General features: G+C 46.2%; 1 protein-coding gene and 1 long non-coding RNA gene across 4 annotated transcripts in view; both read right to left on the reverse strand.

The window, feature by feature from the left end:
- The window catches only part of PLCB3 (phospholipase C beta 3), a 65,765-nt gene extending 55,249 nt beyond the window's left edge, over window positions 1-10,516 (reverse strand). For both annotated transcript variants that reach the window (XM_081891340.1, XM_081891339.1), the window contains exon 1: window positions 10,383-10,516. In XM_081891340.1, coding sequence (XP_081747466.1) covers window positions 10,383-10,481 — 99 coding nt within the window. In that variant the 5' untranslated portion in view covers window positions 10,482-10,516. The remainder of the gene's footprint in view (window positions 1-10,382) is intronic.
- Window positions 10,517-16,827: 6,311 nt separating this feature from the next.
- On the reverse strand, window positions 16,828-26,657 carry LOC309358743. 2 transcript variants are annotated; one of them, XR_014163544.1, is made up of 2 exons: window positions 24,085-26,657; window positions 16,828-17,370 (listed from the first exon to the last, which is right to left on the reverse strand). It is a non-coding gene; the product is annotated as an uncharacterized lncRNA (long non-coding RNA). The 2 variants fall into 2 exon arrangements; XR_014163545.1 differs by having other exon boundaries at window positions 23,909-26,657.
- Between the last annotated feature and the right edge of the window lie 356 nt (window positions 26,658-27,013).

A 27,013-nucleotide genomic window follows, 5' to 3' on the forward strand; every position in this document is an offset into this window, starting at 1 on the left:
CATAATGCCATCATACAAATCTATGGCACAGCCACATTTGGGAGTACCATTCTAGTCACCACAACTGAAAAAATGGATATGGCAGGTTCAGGAACAGGCAACTGAAACTGGTCTTTATACAACTTTATTTCTTTGGTTGTCCCAGAGAATCCTGGGAAATAAGAAAATGATCAGGGGGGTGTAGCAACTCCCCTGTGAAGGAAAGGTTACAATATTGGGGGCTTTTCAGTTTAGAAAAAAAAGGTAAGGAGACATGATTGAGGTGTATACAGTGTAATGCACAGTGTAGAGAAAGCGGACAAGGAAAAAATGTCCTCCCTCTCGTGTAACACTTGAAGGAAGCATTTCTTCACACAGTTAAAATTATGGAATTTGCTCTCACCTGAGGTAGTGATGGCCAACAACTCAAAAAGGCTTTAAAGGGGGATTTAAAGTTTCCTCATTGAGAGGCTTGAAGCTACAAGAAACCAGGCAGAGGGCTTTCTTGGTATTGGTGCGCACCCTGTGGAATGTCTGTCTGTCAGATGTCAAAGAGATAAACAACTATACCTAGGACTTTCCAGAGACATCTGAAGGCAGTCCTGTATTGGGAAGGTTTTAATATTTGATGTCTCGTTATACAGTGGTACCTCGGTTTAAGAACAGTCCGGTTTAAGAATGTTCAGTTTACAACTCTGCAAAACTGGAAATAGTGTCCTGGTTTGAGAACTTTACCTTGGTCTAAGAACGGAACCCGAATGGTGAATGGGCACAAGCGGCGCGAGGCTTCATTAGGGAAGGCATGCCTTGGTTTAAGAACAGTTTTGGTTTAAGAATGGACTTCTGGAACGGATTAAGTTCATAAACCAAGGTACCACTGTATTTTTAAATTCTGTTGGAAGCTACCTAGAGTGACTGGGGCAACCCAGTCAGATTGGTGGGGTACAAATAAATAATAATAATAATAATAATAATAATAATAATAATAATAATAATAATATAAATTAATGAAGGCTAAGGGAATGCTCTGCCTTTGTTGCATTCATTCTCAAAGGCAGCATGTCTCTGAAAACAGACTTCTGGAAATCCCAAGTAAGAAAAGTGCTGTTGAACCCAGGCCTTACTAGCAGGCTTCCCACTACGGCATTTGAGTGGCAAGGCTGGGAGGGAGTTTCATTTGTTGATGTTAATTCGTTAATTCTGCTTCTGTCTGAAAAACCAATAAAATGTGTGTGTTTTTGAAAAAGACAGGGGTCACCAGCAGGCTTGAGGAAACCCTGTGGTGTGCTAGAGTACAAAACACCCTTACAGAAAAACAAACAAACAAACAAACAAACAAACCTAGAGATGGAAAGCCCCCAAACATCTTAGTGATGACTGACCATGCTCAGTGGCCACAGAATAGTGACTGACTTCAGGGGGTGGGAGAAGAGAAAACCAGACCTGGAGGCTGCCTATAGCAAGAGAAACCCACAATAGGAACATTTGAAGCTGCCTTATACTAAATCAGACGGCTGGTCTATCAAGCTCAGCATTGTCTTCACACTGACTGGAAGCATCTCTCCAGGTTTTTCAGGCAAGGGGTCTTTGCCAGCCATACCCAGGACTGAACCTGGCATCTTGTGCATGGAATGCAGGTGCTCAACAGCCAAACTATGGTTGCTCCCCTAAAAAATAGAGATTCTAGTCCTCATGGTTCTCAACGAACGGCCGTTTTAAATAGGAACATAGGCAGCTGCCTCATGCAGAGTCAGGCCACTGGGTCTGTCTAGCACAGACTGGCAACAGCTCTCCAAGATTTCAGACAGGGGACTCTCCCAGCCCTACCTGAAGATGCCAGGGATTTCACCTGAGACCGTTGGCATGCAAGGAAAGTGCTCTACCACTGAGGTATGGCCTTTGCCAAACATTTAACTGTGACATGTTATCGTAGGCCCCACTTGTGACTATTAAATTCAGCCTGTAAATCTTTCAGTTTTTAACTTAGACCCACCCAGCTTGGGGGGAAAGCTTCTCTCACTACCATCATCCAAGCTCTTTAGGGACTCCATCCTTACCCCCACTTGCCCTCAGTCCTTTTAATACCTTTTATCAACACACAGCTCACATCACCACTCAATACCTGAAATTAGCCTCGGAAGCGGAGGTGTGTAAGGGACAGCTTAGGAAATGGGGAAGAAAGAGCCTACCACTCATCTGCAGAAACGCTTAATAGGGTTCATTAGGATCTGCACAATAAGCTCAGGTCTCCAGCCAAACAGCAGGAAAGAGCCCACGCCCAGATCCGATGGCTTTCAAAGCAGGAACGCTCCAAAGGAGACCCCCTAAGTCTTGCACAGGAAAGTAAGTGGCCTGGGAAAAGTGGAGAGAATCAGGCTTGGCGTCAGCACCAGGCATTTTCTGGCAGCTGCCAAGAGCCCCCTGGCGCCGGCAGGACCCCCTCTGCCCCCTCCTCCTCTAGTTTACAATTTGTCTTGGGCTGTATCCATGTTAGCCCTCCTCAGAGTAGAGATATTGAAATCAATGACCATGACTAAGCTCAAGTCCATTCATTCCAATGGGTCTTCTCTGAGTAGGACTTAGTTGGATACCATGCACCACAGGGATAGCGGATGTAGTGCCCTCCAATTTAGTTGTCGAACAACAACATTCTCCCCTAATTGTAGGCCAAACTGAGTGGGGCTGATGGGAGTTTGAGTCCGACAACCTCTAGGAGAGCATTGTGCTGGCTTCCCCTGATCCACGTGAGGCAGGCAGCCGCCATTTTAGATGTGTAGCATGGCATTGTGGGAAACCTAAAGTAACAGGTACCTCGCCATCAGGCTTTCCCTCCAACATCAATTTATTTAAGTTCCTGGGGTGGGGGATATGAATTTTATAAACAAATAAATAAATCCCCCTTAGGTACTGGCCATCACAGTATCCTGCAGCAGCTAATTCCATAGGTTAACAATGCGCAACCCCTGTATCCACACCATTGAAAGCCCAATTATACCACTTAAGGCTTAAGCAGTCATGCCTTCCCCCAGAGAACCCTGGGAACTGTAGGTTGCCCCTCAGAGAGCTAAAATTCCCACCCCCCTTAACAAAGGACAGTAACAAAGGATGCTTTAGGGGAAGCCATGTGCTTTACATGTATGGTGCGAACGTGACCTATGTGAAGAAACACTTCCTTTCGTCTTTGCTCATTCAGCTTCCTTACACAACCCACGGTTCAGAGGGAAAGTGAAGGGACCTCTCTCTCTCACTCACTCACTCTCTTCACACCATGTATAACGTTATTAAGTCTTAATTACGTTGATTATGCCTCCCTAGACTAGATTAGGAAATCTGTAGCCTTCCAGATGTTGATAAGGCCCCTCTTCTCATCCCTGGGCGTTAGCTACGCTGACTGGGGCTGACGGGAGTTGGGAGCCCATCTGGAAGCTTACAGCTGAAGTTCTAAGCTAAAAAGTTCAAACATCTCTCAAACTCTCCTAATATAGAGGAGTTGCTTCAGCCCCCCTGATCATTTCAACTGCACTCTCTGCTACTTTCTGCAGCTCTGTGATATCCTTTTTTGAGACTGGTTAGTCAGAACCATACATAGTATTCAAACAGTCTTGCGCCATATATTTATTGGGAAGCTTTACGAAACTGGCAGGTCTGCTTTCAGATAGCTTGCCTAAGAATCTCCAGCAAGGAATCTCTCCTTGTTGGTGCTGACACACAAAGCAGGTTGATGTTTTCATAGAGTTATCCACCACAACCCCAGGATCTCCCTTTTCTAGTTAGCCTCTACACAGTACCAGTTCGGAACAAACCGGTTTATATGTTTATATATGAAACCCTTTACGCTTACTTACACTAAACCCCAATTGCCGTTTTTGTTGGCTGTTCGTCCAGTGGAGATATTTGTAGTCTGCTCAGATTGTCACCATCCTGAATAGTTTGCTGTCACTCACAAACTTGGCTAGCTCACTGCTCACCCCTGACTCAAGATCACTTATGAACGTTAAACAGCACCAGACCCAAACAATACAGATCCAGCTCCCTCCCCAGGACCGTGAGAAATGTATACTTATCCCTACAATTTATTCTTTAAGCAAATAACAATCCATTAAGGCAATGCACAAAAGTTTACTAAAAATTCTTTGGCCAGAGATTCTGTCAAAAGGTTTTGGAAATCTAGGGACGTTAGTACAAGGTTGCCAAGAATGGCTTTCTCTTTGCAAAAGCCGTGCTGATTCTTCCTCAGCAAGGCTTATCGTTCAACATTCTTTATCATTCTAGCTTTAATCATGCTTTCTACCAATTCTCATGGGACAGACATTAAGCGAAGAGGCATCATTTCTGCATCCCTTTTCAAAAAAATAGTGTCGTGCTCAGCTATGCTCTAATCAACCAGTAAAAAACATTATTTCACATTTGAGTTCTTAAATAAGTCTTGGGCAGACGCACTGACTCATAAACCTCAAGCCCTGGATTCAAATCCCGCTACTCAGCCATGAAGTTCAGTGGGAGATTTGACTTAACCTACCTCCCAGGGTTCTTGCAATAATAAAGTGGTAAAGGGAGAAAAACCCCAACCCTGTATATGCTCTGAGCTCTTTGCAGGGTAGAATGATAATCTAATAAAAACATATTGAATCAAGGTTCCACACACACACCACCAAGCCTCCTCCATTTTTTAAAGACTGCTTACACACCATACATTTAAAGCCCACCCTCCCCCACCCCCAATAATCCTGGGAACTGTATTTCACCTCTCACAGAGCTATGGTTCTTAGCACCCTTAGCCAACTACAGCTCCCAATAATCCTGCAGGCCAAAAATGTGCATTAAATGTACAGTAAGAATGCGGCCCAACTGTATAAATACAAACAGGGTAACCTGCATTTTGCTGTGCCAGCTTGCAAAGTTTTGATTAAAATTAGAATGCACACAAAATCCTATTTTCCCTGTCAAAGATTTTATTTCACTGCATTGCGCTCCACACTACACAGAAGCAACTATGAAGTTCCTACCCACCACCCCACACTTTGCCTTTGTCATCTGAAAGGATTTGGCTGTTCTCAGTGCACCCTCTCAAACTCACTCCCCCATCCATGGCATCACAGGGCTGTGGGAATCCCCCTTAGGCCCTGTATTAGTGGGGTGGGGGGGGGAGCTCACAAGACAGGAATTTTAATAGAGACCATATGCACTCCCATTGGTCAGCACGCTATATACCCAGAGACCCTGAAACTCTGTCTGGAGATGAAAAGGAAATGGGGGTGGGCACTGGAGGCTGGGAGCTGGTTCCGGACACTGCAAAGGACTCCAGAGCGGGGGGCCATTTCCAAGCAGCTCTGTAACAGCATGCCCTCACCCCGCAAATCTTACATCACCCACCCACACAGAGAGCCCTTCCCTCATCAGCTGCCCTCTGGACTGTTATCGCTGTGGGAACATTGAACGGGAATCATTGTTCCAGGCTCTCCCACTTATGATAAGGAAACCGCTGTAAAAATGAGAACCTGGGCGGAGGCGAAGTCAGTCAGGGATCGTATCTAATGCTCACACATTGATATTTCTGGGGCAGGGTGAGGAGAGATAGAGGGTGGAAAGGCAAAACACAAGGCACCCCCCCCCCAAATAACCCAAAACGTTTAAATGTCAATATCCCATCACATGCCAGCAGCGATTTCAAGGGTACTTAAGAGAAGCAAAGGGCACCCTGATATCAGGATAATGCAGGAGGAAGAATGAGGGGTACCTCAAGATGAGCTCTTCGTTTGCTGGAAAGTGGAAGCACACAAAACCCCGTTCAGATTGCCCTGTCTAATCCTACAAGCCCCAGTGAAGCCACCCATCTGTATGAACCTGTTGCACCCCTCAGGATATGTCAAGTCAGGAGAGCAAGAAACTCTTGAACTCAAGGTCATGGGTTCGAATCCCATGTTGGACAAAATAATCCTGCATTGCAGGAGTTGGACTAGATTACTCGCATGGTCCTTTCCAACTCTACAACTCTATGATTTTTTTAAACTACAGGTTGTCTCCAATACGTTACTCCTATTCAGAGTAGACCCACTAAATTCAATCCACATGATTAACTGGGAACCATTAATTTCAATGGCTCTACTCTAAGTAGAATGACTTTCTTCCTCTTTCCTAGCAAACATGGAGATTCCCTCCACAACATAGACACCTCCCCCCCCCCATTTTATCCTCACAATAGCCCTGTGAGGCAGGCTCAGCTGACAAAGATCAAAGAGAGATTGAGGCAATTGCTACCACTCTCCCCCCAGGGAAATTAACTGACCTGGGAAATTATCCGTTTTTTGAGAACTGTTTTGAAAGGAAACGGATGGGAAGGGGGAAATTAGCCGCAATTTGCAGCTTGACATTCTGGCCCCGCAGATCTGGGCTGGGATGCTGGAGAATGAGGAGAATTAAGATCAGAACCAGACAGGGGAGGGAAGAAGGGAAAGTATTCCTTGTTGTTTCCCCATGTTGTTTGCAGTGTTGGCTGGGCAGATGAGCTCTCCATATTCGACCATTCCAGGCAAGAAACAGGATTCCCCCGAGAGAGGATTTGTCCTCACAGCTGTTTGAGAAGCATTTCTGAGGCGAAAGGAGGGGGGGGAGAGGGCCATTGGGGGTGTCATTTGGCAGACACCTCAGAAACATGTTTCCTCAGGCTGTGCAAATAGTCATTAGATTCACATCCTTGGGTAAAAAAAAGGCGGGGAGAGAAAGTAGCAAACAATCAGAGTGAGGGGCAAAGAAGAAATATGGGCAGTTGAGGGTTGCAAAACCCCTTGCTTTCTCTCACCCCCAGACACATGTACACGCATGCACCTCTCTCAAACCAGGCCCACGTGACACCCGTCTTGCCTCCAAAACAGCCTGCCACCCTCCCAGCACCAATGTGGCCTGGCACAGGATGCCACAAATCACTAGGCCCACATACCCCACCCCCCACACACTCCATGAATTCACCACATTTTAGAAGAGATCTTCTGGGTGGGAGTGCAGAGACTGGGTGAGATTGTGGGTGTTTGCAGGAATTTTTCCAGCAAGGAAGAGTAAAACGCTGAAAGCGGGAAGCAGGCTGATTCCTCAGCCCAAAATGAAAATATTGTCTGGATATTTTGCCTCCTATCTCAGGTTCTGCGAATGCTAAAAACCTGACTCTTTGGTAAAAAGAGAAGAAAATTGAGACTATGGTTCCACACCAGGAGGGAACTTCACCCTTCCCCACCCCAGAAAGAACACCCACAGATAAGACACAAAACTGTGAGCGTGTTTACACACAAACCACAAACCAGTGTCAGAGATTTCTTGTTAACACCAAACTTTCGCCCAGTTTTCCTCTAACAGAAGGAGACAGACTTCCCTATCCATGCTCACCCTCCCCATTAATATCCTGACACAGGAGTCTGGGTTGTGTATACAAAACACACACACATGTGCACAAAGAGAAAATATCACTTTGCGTGTACTGGAGCTTCCCTTAGCATTTTTCCTTAACAGTTTCAATCAGGACAAGTCCTGAATTCCTTCCCTTAAGTCCTGAATCTTCTCTACTAAGGGGTGATTGCCCCCCACTATCTTCCCCCCCTCTCCCTGACACAAAAACCCCCTTTGATCATTGAGAGGGGCCCAGGCCCACTGATCTAGCTTGTATGTCTTTTTTTTTCTTGCCTAAGGCTCTGGGCTTCCTTTTTTGGGGTTGGATAGAGCAAAAGGAAGGAAGGCCAAGAGGGCTGTTGTCATAGTGCTTAGATTGTGAAACCCCCAGCAGGGCCGAAGGAGGGAAAGTAAGGGGGGGCAGAAGTCAGAAGAAGCTTGTTCCTGCCCCCCAGTAACGAAGGCCCCAAGGGAATGGAGGAAATAATCAAGGATTTCTTATTTCTGCCCCACAATCACTGGGCCCCACTGAAGTGATCCAGAGGGTCCCTTCGCTGTAAACACCCAAAGCCCCATTCAGGCTGATCTGCCAAATCCACCCCCACAATTCAAATGCCACCCATCTACTCATTCTAGGTCCCACATATAATATTTATTGGTTTTTAACCTCACTCTTCCACCAAGGGCCTCAGGCCTCTACCTCCCTTCCAGTTCTTCCAAAGCAACTACACTCTATTCCGAACTTAAAAATGGAAAGCGTAATGCTGGTGGTCAACAAAAGAGGTTCAAAGACTGTCTCAAGGCAAATCTTTTAAAATGTAGTATAAACACCAACAATTGGGAAACCCTTGCCTGCGAGCGCTCCAGTGGAAAACAGCCTTTACCAAAGGTGTCATGGGCTTTGAAGACACTCGAACTCAGGACGCAAGGGAGAAACGTGCTAAGAGGAAGGTACGCTTGGCAAATCCACACTGGGATCAACTCCTGCCTGGAAACCAATGTCCCCACTGTGGAAGGACGTGTGGATCCAGAATTGGCCTCCACAGTCACTTATGGACTCATTGTTAAAACCGTGTTTATGGAAGACAATCTTACTCGGCTACGAGTGATCGCCAAAGAAGAAGAAGATGATAAACTCTCCCCACGCCCGACACCATCCGCCCATCTCCAAGACAGACCCAAACTCATAGAGCTTCAGAGACTGCCTTTGCTTCAATTTTGGGTCTAAGTAGCTCAGTGGGGCAGGTCTGTATGCATCTGCCACAAGAATGCACCCCACTGAGAGCACCCCATGAGCATACACACACACTCCAAAGGTTTGGCCAGTCCCCTTGCAGGCAGATTCTCCTATAGAGAACACCCCTGTCCCATAGAGAACCCCTGTGAATTGCAGTACAGTACACAATCTCTTTTTTATAATAAAAAACACTTCATGTTCATAAAATGTACACACACCAAAATCAACATTCAGGGCACATGGGAGTATAAATGCACCGGAAACTAAATGGGGGAGAGACAGGGATAGGGGGCTGGCAGTCAACAGAGGGTTCAACAAAGCCTCACTCTTTTTATAAACACTGAGAAAAAGTTGGAAATGTTGGAAGGAGGGGGGGGGGCGGAAATGCTTCTTGTCTCCCTAGATACCACCCAGCGCATTGCACATTTAAAGAAAAAAAATCCTTCCGGCACAAAGAAGGCAAAAAGATATCTCGATTTGAAGACTTAGGGAGGTTAAAGTTCCTGAAAAAGCGGAAAAAGGCAAGGAGGGGTCTGTCTCCAGAAAGAGTCAGGCTAACAGGAGAAAAAGAGAGAAAGCAGGAAGAGTGGGAGGGCAAAGGCATCAACTCCACCCGGTGCCTTGACAGCTCAGGGCAAGGGAGCCTTGGAGAGGTCACGCTTGGGGGCAAGGGGGACAGGGAAGCGAGACAGGGGAGGGTCAGGCTGAAGTTTGGAAGTGGAAGTTGGAGGATTGTGTTGGAGATATGTTATAAGGGGGCTTAAAGGAGAGGAAAAGGCAGCTGTGGGGCCCACCGAGAAGGTCTTTTCCAAGGAAAAGTGGCTCTACTAAAGGAAGAGATAGGGTGGGGTGAAACAAACAAGTCAGAGGGGACCCCCGTGTTTTCTCCAACCCCTTCCCAGGTTGTTGCTCTGCTGCGAATTGTGGGTATACGTGTGTCAAGAAATAGAAGCCAAAAAGAAATAAATAGCAGAATTAGGGACTGGGAAGGGGGCTTCCCAAGACTGATGGAGAAAAGAAATACTCTTTCAAGGAAGTGGGGGGGGGGATCCCCACTTAATACAGAGACCTTTTTTCTCTCCTTTGGGAAGGGGCGCCTATGCAAACCATGGGGGAGCTGCAGATAAGTGAAAGGGGGGGATTTGTTTCTGCAACAGAGTTTGCACGAAGCCGCCAAAAAAGTAAATGAATAAAATAAAACACAAATGTAAAGAATTGGAGAGTTGCAAAGGAATGGAATTTAGGAGTGTCATAGGAGATAAGGGGGGAAGGAGGAGGAGAGTAATCTAGAGAGGGAGTCAAAAAGGAGGTCTAAAGTGTAGGAGGATAGAGGAATAATATATTTCTCTCTACAAGAAGGGAACCCCCAGTAAATAAAACAGCGGGGTGTAAAGATACAGATAGGGGACAAGATTACTTCCCAGAAAGGATCCACCACCCCACAAAAAAACCCCAGAGGCAGCAGCAGAATAAGAGAAGGGGGAAAGCAGGGGAAATGGGCAAACTACCAAATCTTTACTTTTGGAAGTCAGCGGGTTCCCCCCAAAGTAACCCAATGGGGTACACGGGCATGGAAACAGACTGTTGCGCAGAAAAGACCGACAATCTGAAGCGAGGGGACAAGTGAGGGAACGGGGCTTCTGGTGGCCCACGCACCCACCCCACTGAAAAGGGGGGGTCCTCTCTAAGATCAAAGCAAGCCTGCAGAAGGGAGGGTGGCTATTTTGCAAGAAAAGTTTGCAAGGCAAGGAAGGGGGGAGATGTGGGCTCGTCCCGCCCTCCGACTCACCTCGTCCCATTTGATGAACTTGCTGCCTTTCATCAGGGTCTCCGGGACCTTCAGGGGCTCCAGCTGGAGCGCGTGGACCTCCGGGCGCGCCCCGGCCATGGCTGCGGCGCTCCTGGCCCGGGACCCCCGCTGCCCGTGCGGAACCACCGCCGCCGCTGCCTCTCCCTGGGCGGGGACTGCGCGCAGGGGTGGGACCGGCCCGGGAGAAGGCGCTTAAAGTGACCGCCCGGTTCCTTCTTGGAGAGAATCGGAGGAAGGAGGAGCTGCGTGGCGGGGCTGGGGGCGAGGACTCCGGCGCGCAGTGCTCCGAGCGCGCGTAAGCCCCGCGGGGATGGTGGCGAGGGTTTACTTCTGGAGAAACCTGCCCGGGAAAGTAGACCGTGCGGTGCAGTGGTTAGAGAAGCTCCAGATGTTGTGAAGACTCCAACTCCCATCATCCCTGGCCAGTGTCCATGCTGGCAGGGGGCTGATGGGAGTTGGAGTCCCAACAACATTAACTTATGGTCTGTGTATGTGGTTTGGGTGGTCAGGGGGGAAACAATGCTGTCCAAGGTTGTAAAGACTGCAGAGAGAATAATTGGGTGCACTCTTCCAACCTTGGATCAAATCTATGCTTCCAGGTGCCATAAGAAAGCTGCAGAGATAGTGCAGGATAGTGCGCACCCCAGAAATGATCTCTTTCAGCTTCTGCCTTCTGGAAGAAGGTACAGGGTTATAAAGACTAGGACTAGCCGCCTGAGAAACAGTTTCTATTCAAATGTGATTTTGGTTTTAAACGCAGTGTAAGGTAGTCTCTAGGGTGCTGTGGGTTAAACCACAGAGCCTAGGACTTGCCAATCAGAAGGTCGGTGGTTCGAATCCCCACGACGGGGTGAGCTCCCATTGCTCGGTCCCTGCTCCTGCCAACCTAGCAGTTCGAAAGCACGTCAAAGTGCAAGTAGATAAATAGGTACCGCTACAGCAGGAAGGTAAACGGCGTTTCCATGCGCTGCTCTGGTTTGCCAGAAGCGGCTTCGTCATGCTGGCCACATGACCCGGAAGCTGTACGCCGGCTCCCTTGGCCAGTAAAACGAGATGAGCGCCGCAACCCCAGAGTCGGTCACGACTGGACCTAATGGTCAGGGCTCCCTTTACCTTTAAGGTAGTCTCTATGTGAGTATATTGTATTCAGTTATGGGGTATCAAAGTTTTTAGGGGCTAACCAGGTTGGGATAGCTGGCTTGTTGGTTTTTGAATGTCTGATGTTGATTTTATCGATTTCGTTGTTCTGTATGAGACAATGACGATAAAGATTATCGTATCGTAAGGGAGCTCACCCACTCCCCCACTTCTGGGTTTAGGGTGTCGGATTCAGATCAGGGGAGACCCGGGTTCAGTTTGTGCGTTCCGCCAGCCACAAACAGGAGAGGTGAATGTCCCCACAGGCACCTGGATGGCCGCTGTGAAAACAGGAAGCTGGACTAGATGAGCCATTGGCCTGATCCAGCGGGTTCATTTTCTCTTCTCATGTTCTTACGTTGAGGCCAAACAGCTTCTTCTGGAAAGCTCACATTTTTTTTCCATCTAGAAGCAAATTGGTCCTCTGACTGCCCCTATGGCTGGAGGCTCTACTTAGCTTCCACCGCTAATAGTAGACAGATTCTCTCCATCCTATGATCAGTGCACTGTGACAGTGTGGACCTGGGAGAGACCAGGGTTCAAATCCCCACTTGGCCATAAAGCACACTGGATGGGCTTGGGGCAGTCACTGCCCAGGGTTGTTGTGTGGGGATTAAATGAGTAGCTCCTTTGGAGAAAAGACGACAGGATATTAATTCTATCATCTATCTATCTACTATCTATCATCTATCTATCTATCTATTATTATTATTATTATTATTATTATTATTATTATTATTATTATTATTATTATTATTTTATTATCCCTTTTGCTCTCAGCCAAGCCTACCTCATAGGGTTGTTGGGAGGATAAAATCCACATATGTATTTTGAGAACACTGAAATTCCATCTAGGGCCATGCTGCCAAAACAGTAGATACTTAATCCATCAACCACTTTTCAGGATTTCTGAAATCCCAGGACCTGTGATACGGGTCTCTCTTGAGACTACCTGCTTCTGTTCTAAAGGTTGCAGAAAAGATTGGGGGAAGTCTGGCACCCATTTTATAGATTATGGGAGAGGGAGAGTCCTGGGGTGGCAATTATTATGCTGCCGGATGTTGGGTGGTGGTAGCCAAGGAACAGCAAATGCGGAAAGTGCTGTAAGGCACTGAGGCTGGCTGTATATACATTTAAAGCACACTCCCCAAAATAAAGGATACAATACTAGTTTGTTCAGAGAAGCTTTCTCAGTGATACCCCTTTGTCCCCATCTGCACTGTTTCAAGCCGTTTCATTGCACTTTAAACAGTCATGGCTTCCCTCACCAAATCTGGGAACTGTAGTTTGTTAAGGGTGCTGGGAGTTGTTAAGAGAGAGCCCCATTCCCCTCACAGAGCTACAATTTCCAAAGTTCCCTGGGAAGAAGGATTATTGAGTATTAAACCACTCTGGGAATTATAACCTATTCAGGGGAAATAGTGATGTATGGAAGTGAGAGCTGGACCATCAAGAAGGCTGATCGCCAAAGAATTTATGCTTTTGAATTATGGTGCTGGAGGAGACTCTTGAGAATCCCATGGACTGCAAGAAGATCAAACCTCTCCATTCTGAAGGAAATCAGCCCTGAGTGCTCACTGGAAGGACAGATCCTGAAGCTGAGGCTCCAATACTTTGGCCACCTCATGAGAAGAGAAGACTCCCTGGAAAAGACCCTGATGTTGGGAAAGAAGGAGAAGGGGACGAAAGAGGTGAGATGGTGGGAGACAGGAGTTCCTGGCATGCTCTGGTCCATGGAGTCACGAAGAGTCGGACATGACTAAACAACTAAACAACAACAATAATTCTCAGCACCCTTAATGAACTACAGTTCCCAGAATTTGGGGGGGGGGGAGATGACTGTTTAAAGTGCAATGCAACTGCTTGAAATAGTGCAGGCGGGGCCATTATTGCTGTTCAGAAGGGCTATAGTACCAACAAACAAACAAAAGTGGGAGAAAAATATGCCAGAACTTTTGTGGTGTAAAACATTCCTGAATTTCAGCAGGATATGCACTGCTTGGAAGGGAAGCGGTGTGGGGACCCCCCCCCCAAAAAAGCACCTTTGCAGGTACAAATGGTATTGAACGTGGAAACCTGTGTGACTGTTCTTATAGCACCAGGAACGCAAATCACCACGAGCGTGAAATAAAAAAGAAGTCTGGAGGGGTCCTCAGTGTATGGTGTGTACATAGCTACAGATGTCAGCAAACTGAGGGGCTTGTTTGTTGAGAGGGCAGCATGCCATGCAAGCCTAGGCAAAATGAAATCTAAGTGCAAGCTGCTTTTGAGATTTAAGGTTGTGGGCCCTTTAAGGAGGCAGATGAGTGCTGTGGCACTGGGTCATAAACATCATTAAATGTCGCTCATCACTGATCTTAGAGTGGGATGGGAATTTCCCCAGCTTACAGCTCCTAGCCTGAGTCACTCACAACAACTACGCCATCTCCAGGGAAGAAAGGCCCAACTAGGAAAGGGAGGTTATGGCCTTTGATATCTGGGTTGTGGTCCCAGCCTTCTCCTGCTGTCCTTTTCCACAGCTGTGGTGTTCAAACTGCTGAACAAGGTTGTGTACACACCATAAAGCACATTATAAAGCACACCCCCCCCCAAGAATCCTGGGAATTGTAGTTTGTTGACAGTTCTGGGAATTGCTACTTTGTGAGGAGCAAACTACAGTTCCCATGATTCTTCAGGGTTAAATCATAGAATTGTAGAGCTAGAAGGGGTCATCTAGTCCAACCCCCTGCAATACAGGAATCTTTCACCCAATGTGGCGCTCGAACCCACAACCCTGGGATTAAGAATCTCGAGCTCTACTGACTAAGCTATCCAGTCATACTCTTTCAAGGTACAACCACCTCCCTAGTCCAAAACGCAGGCCGCTACACCAGACAGACTCCGCGGCCTGTGGTTGCATACTCACCATACACTGAAAGCACATACCATATTTTTTGCTCTATAAGACTCACTTTTTCCCTCCTAAAAAGGAAGGGGAAATGTGTGTGCATCTTATGGAGCGAATGCAGGCTGCGCAGCTATCCCAGAAGCCAGAACAGCAAGAGGGATTGCTGCTTTCACTGCGCAGCGATCCCTCTTGCTGTTCTGGCTTCTGAGATTCAGAATTTTTTTTCTTGTTTTCCTCCTCCAAAAACTAGGTGCGTCTTGTGGTCTGGTGTGTCTTATAGACAGGAAAATATGGTATTTCCCTGCAAAGAATACTAAGAACTATAGTTTACCGCTCACAGTGCTACAATTCCCAGCACCCTTAACAAACTGCGGTTCCCAGGATTCTTGTGGGAAAGGGGGAGAAGCCATGTGCTTTTAAAAGTATGGTGTGTCCACAGCCCAAGGCATCAGATCTCAAACTAAAACTGTCTTCGCAGGGCCGCCGTGGGAAAGGAGGACGTCACCAGCTGTAATTTAGTGTCCAGAAAGGTCATATGTGCACCAGGAAAACCTAGAGAGAATAAAATGCTGTTGTTTTGTTCCAGGCTGGAGGGCTTCCCCTGTACAGAGAGCGATCTCAGCCGCACCCTGCTTTCAAGAAAGTTATTTAACAGGATCATAGCGCTAAGCCAACTTGGCCGTAGTCCACGGAGGAAAGCAGCCTTCGCTTTTGAACTTCCAGGGAGTTGGGAGAGAATGTAAACACAGAGAAAAGGAAGAAAACAGGTCCTGACCCCACAGACGCTCTTCCTCGTCTGCGGAAGGGAAAACTGAATCACAGCCACCAAGTCACAGCGCAGAGGTGATGCTTACATCTGAGCGAACTCTGAGCATATGTGTTTGCATAATCAGTGTGGGAAGGTTGCAAGATAAATTTAAAAACAAGATAAGTCATTATTATTTTGATGTTGCACTGGATAATGCTTATTCCACTTCCTCCCCCACTCCCCATTTTCCTTCCAGGGTTGTGGAAACACACCTGAAAAAGAAGGCTTTGCATTTCTCGACACAGACACACACAGACACACACACACACAAGCCCATTGGCTTCCTTGTGTCACCTGACATCCGCTGAGTCTGGAAGCTGCAGTACCTCCTTTGAGCCAGCTGCATTGGTGGCACCCAAGTGCAAGAAAGAGAACAAGCCAGTGGCTCCCTCTACTGGTGAACTGCCACGGCAGCACAGGCTTAGATCAGGCTTGGTCTCTGGTTCAAGACCCAAACCCTCTACATCACCAAGGAATGCGTGGCTGCTTACAACAGAATAGCAAATACAGTGGTACCTTGGTTCTCGAACGTAATCCGTTCCAGAAGTCCATTTGACTTCTGAAACGTTCAAAAACCAAGGCGCGGCTTCCGATTGGCGCAGGCGCCCCGGAAACAATAGCCGACAGCCGCATCGGACGTTCAGCTTCTAAAAAAACGTTTGAAACCTGGAACACTTAGTTCCGGGTTTTTGGTGTTCAGGAACCAAAATGTTCGAGTACCAAGGCATGCAAGAACCAAGGTTCCACTGTAATACAATAATTCATGTTTCCAAATTATCAAAAACGTTCTCCTTTACTGTAACGAAGCCTTGGCACATGTACATAAATGCCTGCTAAATGCCTTTAGACAGGCAATGAATATTTTATTTTAGCAGCCTAAAAATGCATTACTGGGGCTGTCACATAAATGTGAAATTCATACCTGTCACCTGCAGGAGGTATAATAAAAATAAGAATTATTTGTACTCCACTCACCTGATTGGGTTGCCCCAACCACTCTGGGTTGCTCCCAACAGATATAAAAAAATATTAAGCATCAAACATTTCAAACTTCCATATATGGGGGTTCAAGTCCCCTCTCTTCTGAGTGCAACAAAGCCACTTTTTAAAAGAATTTTTGCAGTTAAGAAAGTGATGAGGAAATGCATAGAAAAACGTTGCATGAACAAACGATGAGTGGGAAGCATATCAGGATCGACGTTCAGTAAAAATAATGCATGGTCCGACCTCCACATAAGCATCCTACAAGCAAACCAGGATGAAGGCTCAATAAACGGGTGCCCAGATGAACCCTGTGACCCTCCAGACATTTCTGGACTACAAATCCCATCGTCCCTGACCATTGGCTGTGCTAGCTGGGGCTGGTGGGAGTTGGAGTCCCAACAACATCTGGAAGGCTATCGGTTCCCAACTCCAGGGCTAAATTGCGCATTCTGGTTCAAATGATGTCTCTCTTCAGCTCTCGGTTGCCCATCAACAACACGCAGACCTTCCCACAAATAGCACGGGGGTCAAAAGGTGCTTTAGAGTCATGTAGGGCGGCAGAGAAGCTGTATATATAGACCCCAGGATGAGTTACACACAGACACACACACCATTCCTTTTTTTAATACAAACAATTTCTATACTCCCACGATGGTTCCAGGGGCAATAATTTTAGCATTCGGCTCCTTTTATGGCGAAAAGCTCTCTTCCAATCCCCAACCTCGTTTATTAACGGGGAGTTTATTTTAGTCTTGACAAGATGGCAACGTTTACTCCCGCAACGCCTAGTTCATCTTCCTCCGTTTGACACTTTCTGTGCAAGAGGGGCTGGATGCCGATTCCTATTCCATCGACTAGACACACGCACCCCAGGGCCGCGATCCACGGGAGACGGTCTTCAGGGGGAAGACCTCGAATAAATGAGCAGAGGATTCTGGCAGTGCAGTATCTGAAGAATTTCATCAGGGATCTTCAGCTGTCCAAGCCAAATAAATAGAGAAATAAAAATAATAATACCCCCGTCATTCAGTGAAGTTTGATTCATTCACTTAAAACAATGAATCATATCAGATTACAAGGCTGAATGTAAACATCTGACCAGAGGCAGCGCCCAAAGGAGACATGTTTGACTGTCTGCCAAGGTCCCACACCTAGGAACAGGAAGAGAAATTTGATTTGGTTCATATCTAAAGGCAAACGAACCTGATTTGAACTTTATAAAACAATACGAGAACAGAAACACAAGCATCCCTCGAAATTTGCACTTCTCTGAATTTCACAACATAGATCCGGACAAGTAACGTGTACAAAATTCACATACTAAAGTGTGCATGTAAATGCATATATTTGTGAAAATAACATATGAACGTTGTATTGCATTAGGCAAAATTGCATATTAAAAAAAAGTATATTAAGAGGAAATTGCCTTCAGATGTTGATGAATCTTCATGAGGACTTAAAAAAATATGTATCCCAAACTGAACTTTAGACTGGAAAAGGGAGAAACTGAGAACCAAAATGGATATATTTGCCCATCCCTACTTAAACCCAATTTAGAAACTTCCCTATACAGGGCTGCCTTCAGGGGTTAGAGAACTCCATAACCTTCAACATTTCTCAGACAAAAATACCATACCCTCCAACCCTCTACCATACCCTCCAACATTTCACCAATGAAATTAGGGACACCCTAAGAAAAAGTGGGATGTTTGGGGATCAAATCAGAAACCAGGACAGCTTCTGTGAATCCAGGACTGTCTCTGGAAAATGGGGTCTGGCAGGGTCAGTGATGGCTGGCCAAGTAGGGTAAATGGGGCCTTGCCCCACCATCCTCTGCCTATCCTCTGTCAGCCCCCCCCCCCCCGGGCTCCCTCCTTCCTTACAATCAGTACAGGGGTAGAGATGGCTGCCAGTTTCCTCCACCTGCAGCTCAGTGTTGCCCCTTGTAGAACTCATCATGGAAGAGGAGGAGGATGGGGACAAAACTAGACTGACCATCTCTGCCTGCCATTGCCTCTGGCTCCATCTACTGGCAGCTCCCTGTCTTCTGCCCTCCTTGACCTAATGGGTACCAGTCACCCCTGCTAGGGGGCATGGCTGGGAAAGGGGTCTAGCCTAAGGAGAGAGCCAAACAGAGAGCAGGTGGCCTCAGGTCGTCCACCACCAATGTACTATAAAATCTAAATAATAAAACACAAGAGCAAGAATTGCAAAAATCAAATGAAACAATCTGTTAGAAGACGACATTACACTGGCTGTATTTCTGTTTATTTTCTATGCTTCAGATGCAAATCCTGGGCTGTATCTAACTTAACTTGCACTCTTGAGTAGACCCAATGGAAATAATGAACCTAAGCCATGCCTATGAACCTCAGCAGGCCTACTCTGTGTAGGTCTAGCATTGGCTACAACCCCTTATATTTAACCTGATCAGATTGGACAGAATAAATGTTTCACCTCCTGGCTCATGATCTGATATCCTAGAATCAGGCAGACCAGGCAAAAATCTAGTTTGGGTCTGAAACCTAAGATATAGAAAGGTGTACGATTTACAAATTATTATTGTAACCATGAGTAGCACGGATATCACCACAAACATATTAATGCAATATACCCAACAATGATAGGGTCTGAATTTATTTTTTCTTGTACACCCCTTTTCATAGAATTGTAGAGTTGGAAGAGACCCTGAGGGTCATATGGTCTAGTCCAGGGGTCAGCAAACTTTTTCAGCAGGAGGCCGGTCCACTGTCCCTCAGAGTATATTTTGAAAAAATAATAATGAATGAATTCCTATGCCCCACAAATAACCCAGAGATGCATTTTAAATAAAAGGACACATTCTACTCATGTAAAAACACGCTGATTCCTGGATCGTCCGCGAGCCAGATTTAGACAGCGATTGGGCTGGATCCGGCCCCTGGACCTTAGTTTGCCTACCCATGGTCTAGTCCAAACCCCTGCAATGGGGGGATTCAAAGATACAGAAATCCTGGCAGATGCTCATCTAACCTATTTCAAAGCTTCCAGGAAGGAGCGTCTACCCCCTTCCAAGATAGTCCGCTCCACTGTCAAACAGCTCCTAACTGCCAGATATTTCTTCCTAACGTTTAGTCAGAATCTCCTTTCTTGCCATTTGAATCTCTTGGTTTCAGTCCTACCTTCTGGAGCAGCAGAAAACAAGCTTGCTCTGCCGTCCGTGAGACAGATATTTGAAGATGCTCTCATATCACCTCTAAGCCTCCTCTTCTCTAGGCTTAATGCCACTTAATGGTGTGTTTTTACTGTTTTATAACATTAGCATAGCTGTCAAGTTTTCCCTTTTCTTGTGAGGAATCCTATTCAGAATAATGGAATTTCCCTTAAAAAAAGGGGGGAAGTTGACTGCTATGAACTTTAGTGAGTATATAATTAAAATTCTATTTAAAAGGGGGGGACCTAGTTTGAATAACTTTATACAGAGGGCAGTGCAGCAAATATTGAACAAACTTCTCTTTGTCCATTAACACAAAAATGTGCTGACCCCAAAGGCACCTTAGCAAAACCTCCCAGCAGTTCCATGTCCAGACCTAGGACCTCTACACATCCTTTGCAAGGGAAGCTTTAAGAGGCAATCTCAGAAAGGCTTAAAAAGGATACAATGAACTGCGCTTAGAATATGTGAAATTTTTAAATTACTGTTATTATTTTAGAACCGACATGGGCTGAGCTGCACAGGGGAAGAGACCACTGAACTTGGGCTCTGACACACCATGCATTACCATAGGGTTGTGGAAGGAAACCCTGGAGAAAGCAAGATAAAGGCCAAACTGAATGTGCCGTTTTTGGAGTCTTGCTTCAACACCTGTGGATATCTGTTGTCCTGGGGAGACCTTGCCATCTAGTGGCAGGTGTGGAGAGCTGCAGGCAAAAAGCCCGTCAAAGCAATTTTCTCCTCTCCAAGCCAAATTACGAGAATGAAGGAAGGACGACTTCAGGGAAGGAAAAAGGAGAAGTGGGCATTGCATTTTTAAACGGCCATTTCTGTGCAGCTATAGAAAAGCAAGGAATTTGATACCGGATGCAGGATTCAACACAAACCTACCCAAATTCCACCTCTGGTTTTTTAAGTTTCTAGACCTTATGTTTGTCAAGATTTACCTGAACGAAACTGCCCTGGGAACATGACTGGAGGGTAGTGCAAAAAGACATAAGAAAATACTTGTGGACAATGTTAGGTAAAATTTCTGCTTGGGGTTGATGAACTCTACAATATGCTGAACTCAACCCCCCCAATATTTTTTCTTCTTTTTCATTGCTGAATGGATTTTGCTGTGTAGGCCTGTATAGATCCATACAGGTCCATTTGCTGGATTTGCATAAGGGATGCAGGCCACAGATTAGGCCTAATGATTAGAGATAGATAGATATTGACAGATAGCACAGAACACAACAGTGCCCACTAGAGGTTAACTATTGTATTGCTTCTCTGAGTCACATCATAGCTGTCTTGCCCCATCAATCATCATCATAGCCAGGGTTCTCTGCGTGAACTAATGATTAACAGGGAGATGTATAAATAAATCAGGAGATGTACGCTCAAGATTCAGGTCAAACAAAACGAAGGACTTCTTCAAATAGCACCTACAATAGTTAAACTGTGAAATTTGCTCCACCAAGAGGAATACGAGTATGGATAGCTTTTAAAAGGGGTTTGACAAATCCATGGCCGGTCAAGCTGACAGGGGCCACCGGCTGGGATGGCTCCGTTCTCCATCCATTGCTTCCAAATATCAGTTGCTAGGAATCGCAAGCGAGGAAAGTTGCTGTCTCTCTCAGGTCCAAGGAGCTCAGGGTGGTGTATGTGGGTCTCCCCTTTCTCGTTTATTCCCCACAGCAACACTGTGAGGTAGGTTAGGTTGATGTGGGGGGCATTTGACAACTTTTTTTTTATGTGCCGCCAGACCAAAATATGAGAGACTCCTCATTTACAGCTGTGAATTTAAGTAAATAAGAGATCTGATAAAAGACAAGTGTGGCTTTGTTTGCTTTTAGTTAACTTATATAGATTTTCTCCTATTGGAGAGTGTTAACAAATATTGATCGAAATATATTGGTTCTGATGATGGCCCAAGATTAGGAGCATCTCCTCTCAGAACAGCTGATTATGTCACCAAACTACTCACGCTCTGGAGTTGGGGGGGAAGAGCTTGATTTTCTTTTTGAGTGTCATCATCATTGTCATCATGCTATTGCTAACCTAGGGATCTCAAATGCTGGACTCTGGACGTCTCTGGACTCTGAACCCCTGGCTGTACGAGGGGGAAAGGAACCTCCTGCCATCCAAAGGCTGCAGCCCTTTGTAGGGAACTTTCTGGAGGTCACCTGTAAGTGGTGGGCGGGGCCAAAGGCAAAAGTGGGCGGGGCAGCAAAATCATAGAATCATAGAGTTGGAAGAGACCACAAGGGCCATCGAGTCCAACCCCCTGCCAAGCAGGAAACACCATCAGAGCACTCCTGACATATGGTTGTCAAGCCTCTGCTTAAAGACCTCCAAAGAAGGAGACTCCACCACACTCCTTGGCAGCAAATTCCACTGTCAAACAGCTCTTACTGTCAGGAAGTTCTTCCTAATGTTTAGGTGGAATCTTCTTTCTTGCAGACATGAGTCTTACCTTTTTTTAAAAAAATAGATAAATCATTTTTACCTTTGTGCTGTAGGCCACTCACCACCACCCCACCCCACCCCAGAAAACAGGCTCCTCATCCTAATGAGGCCCTTACAACATGGGTAGGCAACCTAAGGCCCGGGGGCCAAATTCTGCCCAATCGCCTTCTCAATCCGGCCCGCAGGAATCAGCATGTTTTTACATGAGTAGAATGTGTCCTTTTATTTAAAATGCATCTCTGGGTTATTTGTGGGACATAGGATTTGTTCATTTCCCCCAAAAAATATAGTCTGGCCCCCCACAAGGTCTGAGGGACAATGGACTGGCCCCCTGCTGAAAAGGTTTGCTGACCCCTGCCTTAAGACAATCCCAATGGAACTTAAACAAACAAAAGAGGTCTGCAAAGTGAACTCTGGGTTTTCTGAGTGGGTCTCCTTTGCCCTCCCCCCACTCCCCCACCAAAGAAACCTACTTCATAATGGAGACTGAAGGGGGAGATGTTAATTAGTCCATGGTTAGGCCTCCTGGCAAGCAAATAAGGGATTTGTTCTTTTGTTCTGCCAGAAAGACTTTGCCCCCACCCTCCTGTCCCACAGATGCTGAGTTGCCTCTTTAAAGTCTCCCTGCAAGGTGACTAATTCCAGAGTGTTAGTAGAGTGTTTGTTATGGGAGGGGGAATAAAGAAAAAGAAAGTAGTGCAAGCATCTCATAGCTCACTTGGTAGAGTGTGAGACTCTTAATTTCAGGGCCATGGGTTCGAGTCCCATGGGCAAAAGATTCCTGCCTTGCAAAGGGTTGGACTAGATGACCCCCGTGGTCCCTTCCAACTCTGCAATTCCATGATTCTATGATAGAACATTCAAGGCTTAACTGATGGCACAAACTGCAGGCCAACAGGTAAGGTAAAGGGACCCTGACCATTAGGTCCAGTCGTGACCGACGCTGGGGTTGCGGCGCTCATCTCGCTTTATTGGCCGAGGGAGCCGGCATACAGCTTCCAGGTCATGTGGCCATCATGACTAAGCCGCTTCTGGTGAACCAGAGCAGCGCACGGAATTGCCGTTTACCTTCCCGCCAGAGCGGTCGGTACCTATTTATCTACTTGCACTTTGACGTGCTTTCAAACTGCCAGGTTGGCAGGAGCAGGGACCGAGGAACGGGAGCTCACCCCGTTGCAGGGATTCGAACTGCCAACCTTCTGATTGGCAAGTCCTAGGCTCTGTGGTTTAACCCACAGCGCCACCCGCGTCCCAGCCCAACAGGTGACTGTGCCCAAATCAACCTCTTTATCTTTTCCTGTACCACACAGCACATTTCCCCTTCCAAGCTGGGCAACGTAGAATGCTGCTTCAGACAATTCTGGGTGCCACATCAAATAATAATAATTTTTTAAAAAATGATATTGTTGAGATGGAGAAGGTGCAGAAAATAGGCAATCAGGATGCTATTGAAGCATCTCCCATATTTGCGGAGGTGGGGGCTTACAATCTGTGGGTCTTTGAGGGGGCAAGACGGGTAAGGGGAGACATGATTGAAGCACCTATGTGATGGAGAAATTGGACTGAGTTTTTCCCTTTTCCTGTTGAGTGGAGGCTGGTTCATTTGGCAAATGGGGCACTGCCCCACCAACCTCAGTCTGCCCTCAGCCAGCCCCACCTCCTTTCCTTTTTTCTTGCGACCAGTCCAGGAAAGTGGCCTCACCTGCCTCAGTCTCAGTGTCGCCCCTTGTAGAATTCAGCAGGAAGGAGGAGGATGGGGACAAATGTAGCATCAGCTCTGCCTGCCATTGTCTCTGGTGCCACCTACTGTTGGGCTCCATGCCGTCCGCCCCATCAGACCCAGTGGGCACCAGCCACCACTTTCCGTATTTCATCCAACAGAGCTGAAAGGAGCTGATTCACTGCAGACAAGAGGAAAGACTCGCTCCGGCACAGCACATTGTTAACCCTGCCAGCCATCAGTTTAGGGGGCTTTAAAAGGGGATTAGACAAATTCACAGAGGATAAGGAACAATGGCTACTAATCATGACGGCTATATTACCTCTATGATCGGAGGGGGGCCGAGCCTTTGAATTACGAGTTGCTGGGGATCACAAGCAAGAGTGCTTGCATAGAAACAAAACTGTGGAGTTGGAAGGGACCCCAAGGGTCATCTAGTCCACCCCCCTGCAGTGCAGGAATCTCAGCTAAAGCTTCCACGACATATGACAATCCAACCTCTGCTTAAAAACCTCCAAGGAAGGCAGGCCACAGATGCTGATGTTTTCAAAACGCAACCTCTCGTTCTGGAGAAGATTTAGGTTCCAAGGAAGGAAGCCACACGGGTCACACGGAGGATCAGCCTGCAGAGGAAATGGAGAGCAATTGTAAAATGTGCAGAAATGTAATTTGAATTTGCATCCAGGAGCACATAATGCAGTATGCAAAATGGCCTCAGTTTCCCGGGGTCCTAGGTTCTTCAATTTAAAAGATCTCGAAAAACAAGTGGAGGGGGCAGGAATCTCTGTCCAAAATGCCAAAGAGCTGCTGCCAATGTAGCCTATACTAGCCAAGGATCTGACTCAAACTTCCTATGTTCAGAAGTGTGCCTTGCAGCTGCTGCTGCTGCTGCTTCCCCCAACTCTGGCAGGAAGTGGCTGAATTAAGCTTCTGTTGGGGCCCAAACCACGTGGTCCAACTCCAACCCCCCCCCCCCCCGCCAAGAGTCTTGTATCTTAAAGCCACAGAGGTCTTTTTTTTAAACAAATTTGGCATTCGATCACATGGTATAAGCTTGTTTCCAGACTCCTGCTTACGCAATGCTGGGACCATGAGGATTAAAACTCAAGATCCAGCACTTGCTGAGAGTCTGCCTTTCATTTGTGCATTTCACTGTGCAGAGAGGAGAAAGCCCTGTGGGGTGTTGGTAGCAGAGATTATGCCCTTCCAAATCCCAGTTTCTCCCAATCCACTGTGAGCAGGGTCTCTGATTTTTTATTTATTAAAAAAGCTACAAAGAAACCGACCAACCGTCTCTTATTCCAGGATAATAGCCTGTTGGATATCTGCCTGATGTGATGCAGTGAAAAGCATGCTGTATTTTTTGCAGTTTGTGTTTTTATGTTGTAACCGCCCTGAGACCTGCGGGTATAGGGCAGTACATATACATAATTAATTAATTAATTAATTAATTGGATTATAGGTGCCCCTGCAGAACAAAAAAAGGGGCATCTTTCTCAAGAATAAATGCAGATATAGTTAAGATAAGCAATTGTTGCTTTGGGGCATTGCTCTAATCTTCATTTTTAAACCACAATCTGCTTAGAGTTGAAATCCGAGTACCTTGTTAGCTGATAGTGAAGGGGATTAAGGGAAGTTTATCCGGAGTCAATAATCGGGATTAAAAACAATACCATGATGTGTATCCAAACCAAGGCAAAGGGTGACAACATCCCAAACACAACAAAGCCCCTCCCCAGAACCAGAGGAATCACAGTACTGGAAGCCCCAGGGTTATGCATGCTGACCCTTCCCCTTTTAAAAAATAAGTATCTCACTTCCTCCTTACCACCCTGGAGTTTTGCCCTCTTCAGATTTGGAAATCATATTTAAATAGGACAAATATGCCTGTTGCAGAATGGCAGAAGCTGGAAGCAATGAGACTTTGCAATTGGATTGGGGTAGACGTGGAGTGATAGGGAGGAGTGTTTGTTTGTTTGTTTGTTTGCTTTGCAGAAATAGCCCCCCACCCCACTTAACTGGAAAGCTCCACGAGACTCCTCCTTTAACCAAAGTGGCTTCAGTTTTGTGTGTATACGTCACATATACACAGACAGACAAAATTTGTGTATACATTAGAAAGCATACGTTCTTCCAAAATGTCTGTACACAGACAAAATGATTCAGCACATATCATTACCATCACCAACACACACACACAATTCATATATATACACGATGCAGTTGACGCAATAAAAAATGTATCCATCTGCCTGATATGACATCCATATTTGTGCCTATCTGGACTAGCATATTTGTATACATGCATATATTTTATCGAGTGAAATAAGCAAGCATGCGTCTGTGTACAGAGACTCACAGTGCATTTTTGGGCCGTAGTAAACTGAGTTTCATTCATGGTTATTGAAATTCCATACATACTTTTATCAGTATATTACATCATAAATCATGGCTTGCACCAACTAAGTTCTACTTTGAGTAAACCCATGGAAATCAATGGACGCGAGTGAATCATGCCTCTTTATCTTAATGGGTTTACTCTGAGTAGGACTGACATTGGATACAAACTTCGGATGACACGCACTTGCACTTCATTATTCCATTTTTGTTCCAACAGGCTTTTCCAGCTGGCTAAATGAGCCTTTGCCCAAGAGTGCCTGTTTTGTATCATTATTATTTTGTTTTATTATTATTAACATCTATTTATATGGCTCTGTGCACAATAAAAAAAGCAATTCCTCTCCAAATCTCGTATAATCTAACACTATTTAAACGCATCTGCCGTTCCCCTGCTGTTTCTGTTCTTTATTGTACATCGCCTTGAGACCATTGTGTAGAAGGCTATGAATAGATTAATAATAATAATATTAAATCTTTTGATATGTAAGAAAAAATTATGTTTCTGTGTCTAAATCTCTCTCTCTCTCACACACACACACATACAATTTGTGGTTCAGAACTACCCCTGCTGCTATTGATGTCCTGACATTCACGTGGACGCCTTAATAGCATCCATACGATGCCAGGTCACAAGCATTAAGCTAATAAACAAATGAAGCCATTAAACTAAGATTAACCTGATGGAAGCTAATCCATCCGCCCCCCCTCCTCTCTTCCAACAAGGCGCGCGGAGAGATAGAGATCAAAGCGACTGACAAAGCGGAATTTTCAAACCATTGTGGCAAAAGCAGACAGAAATTGGTGCGTGTGTGTGTGTGACAACCGGGCACACCCTTTTGATAAGAGAATAGATTGAGGAGTGGGCGGAGGGGGGTGGGGGAGAAAACATGTCTCCAGACAGGAGATCTGAAAGGGGGGGTGCATTGGGGTGGGGTGGATGTGGTATCAAAGAGAGAGGCGGGCGCCCAGCCGGCCAGCCCTGGGGGTGGTCAGGCAGGGCAGCTGGGCAAGCGCTGGCTGGAGAGGG

This window comes from Podarcis melisellensis (assembly GCF_964234715.1).
Source record: "Podarcis melisellensis genome assembly, chromosome: 16".
Taxonomy (NCBI): Eukaryota; Metazoa; Chordata; class Lepidosauria; order Squamata; family Lacertidae; genus Podarcis; species Podarcis melisellensis.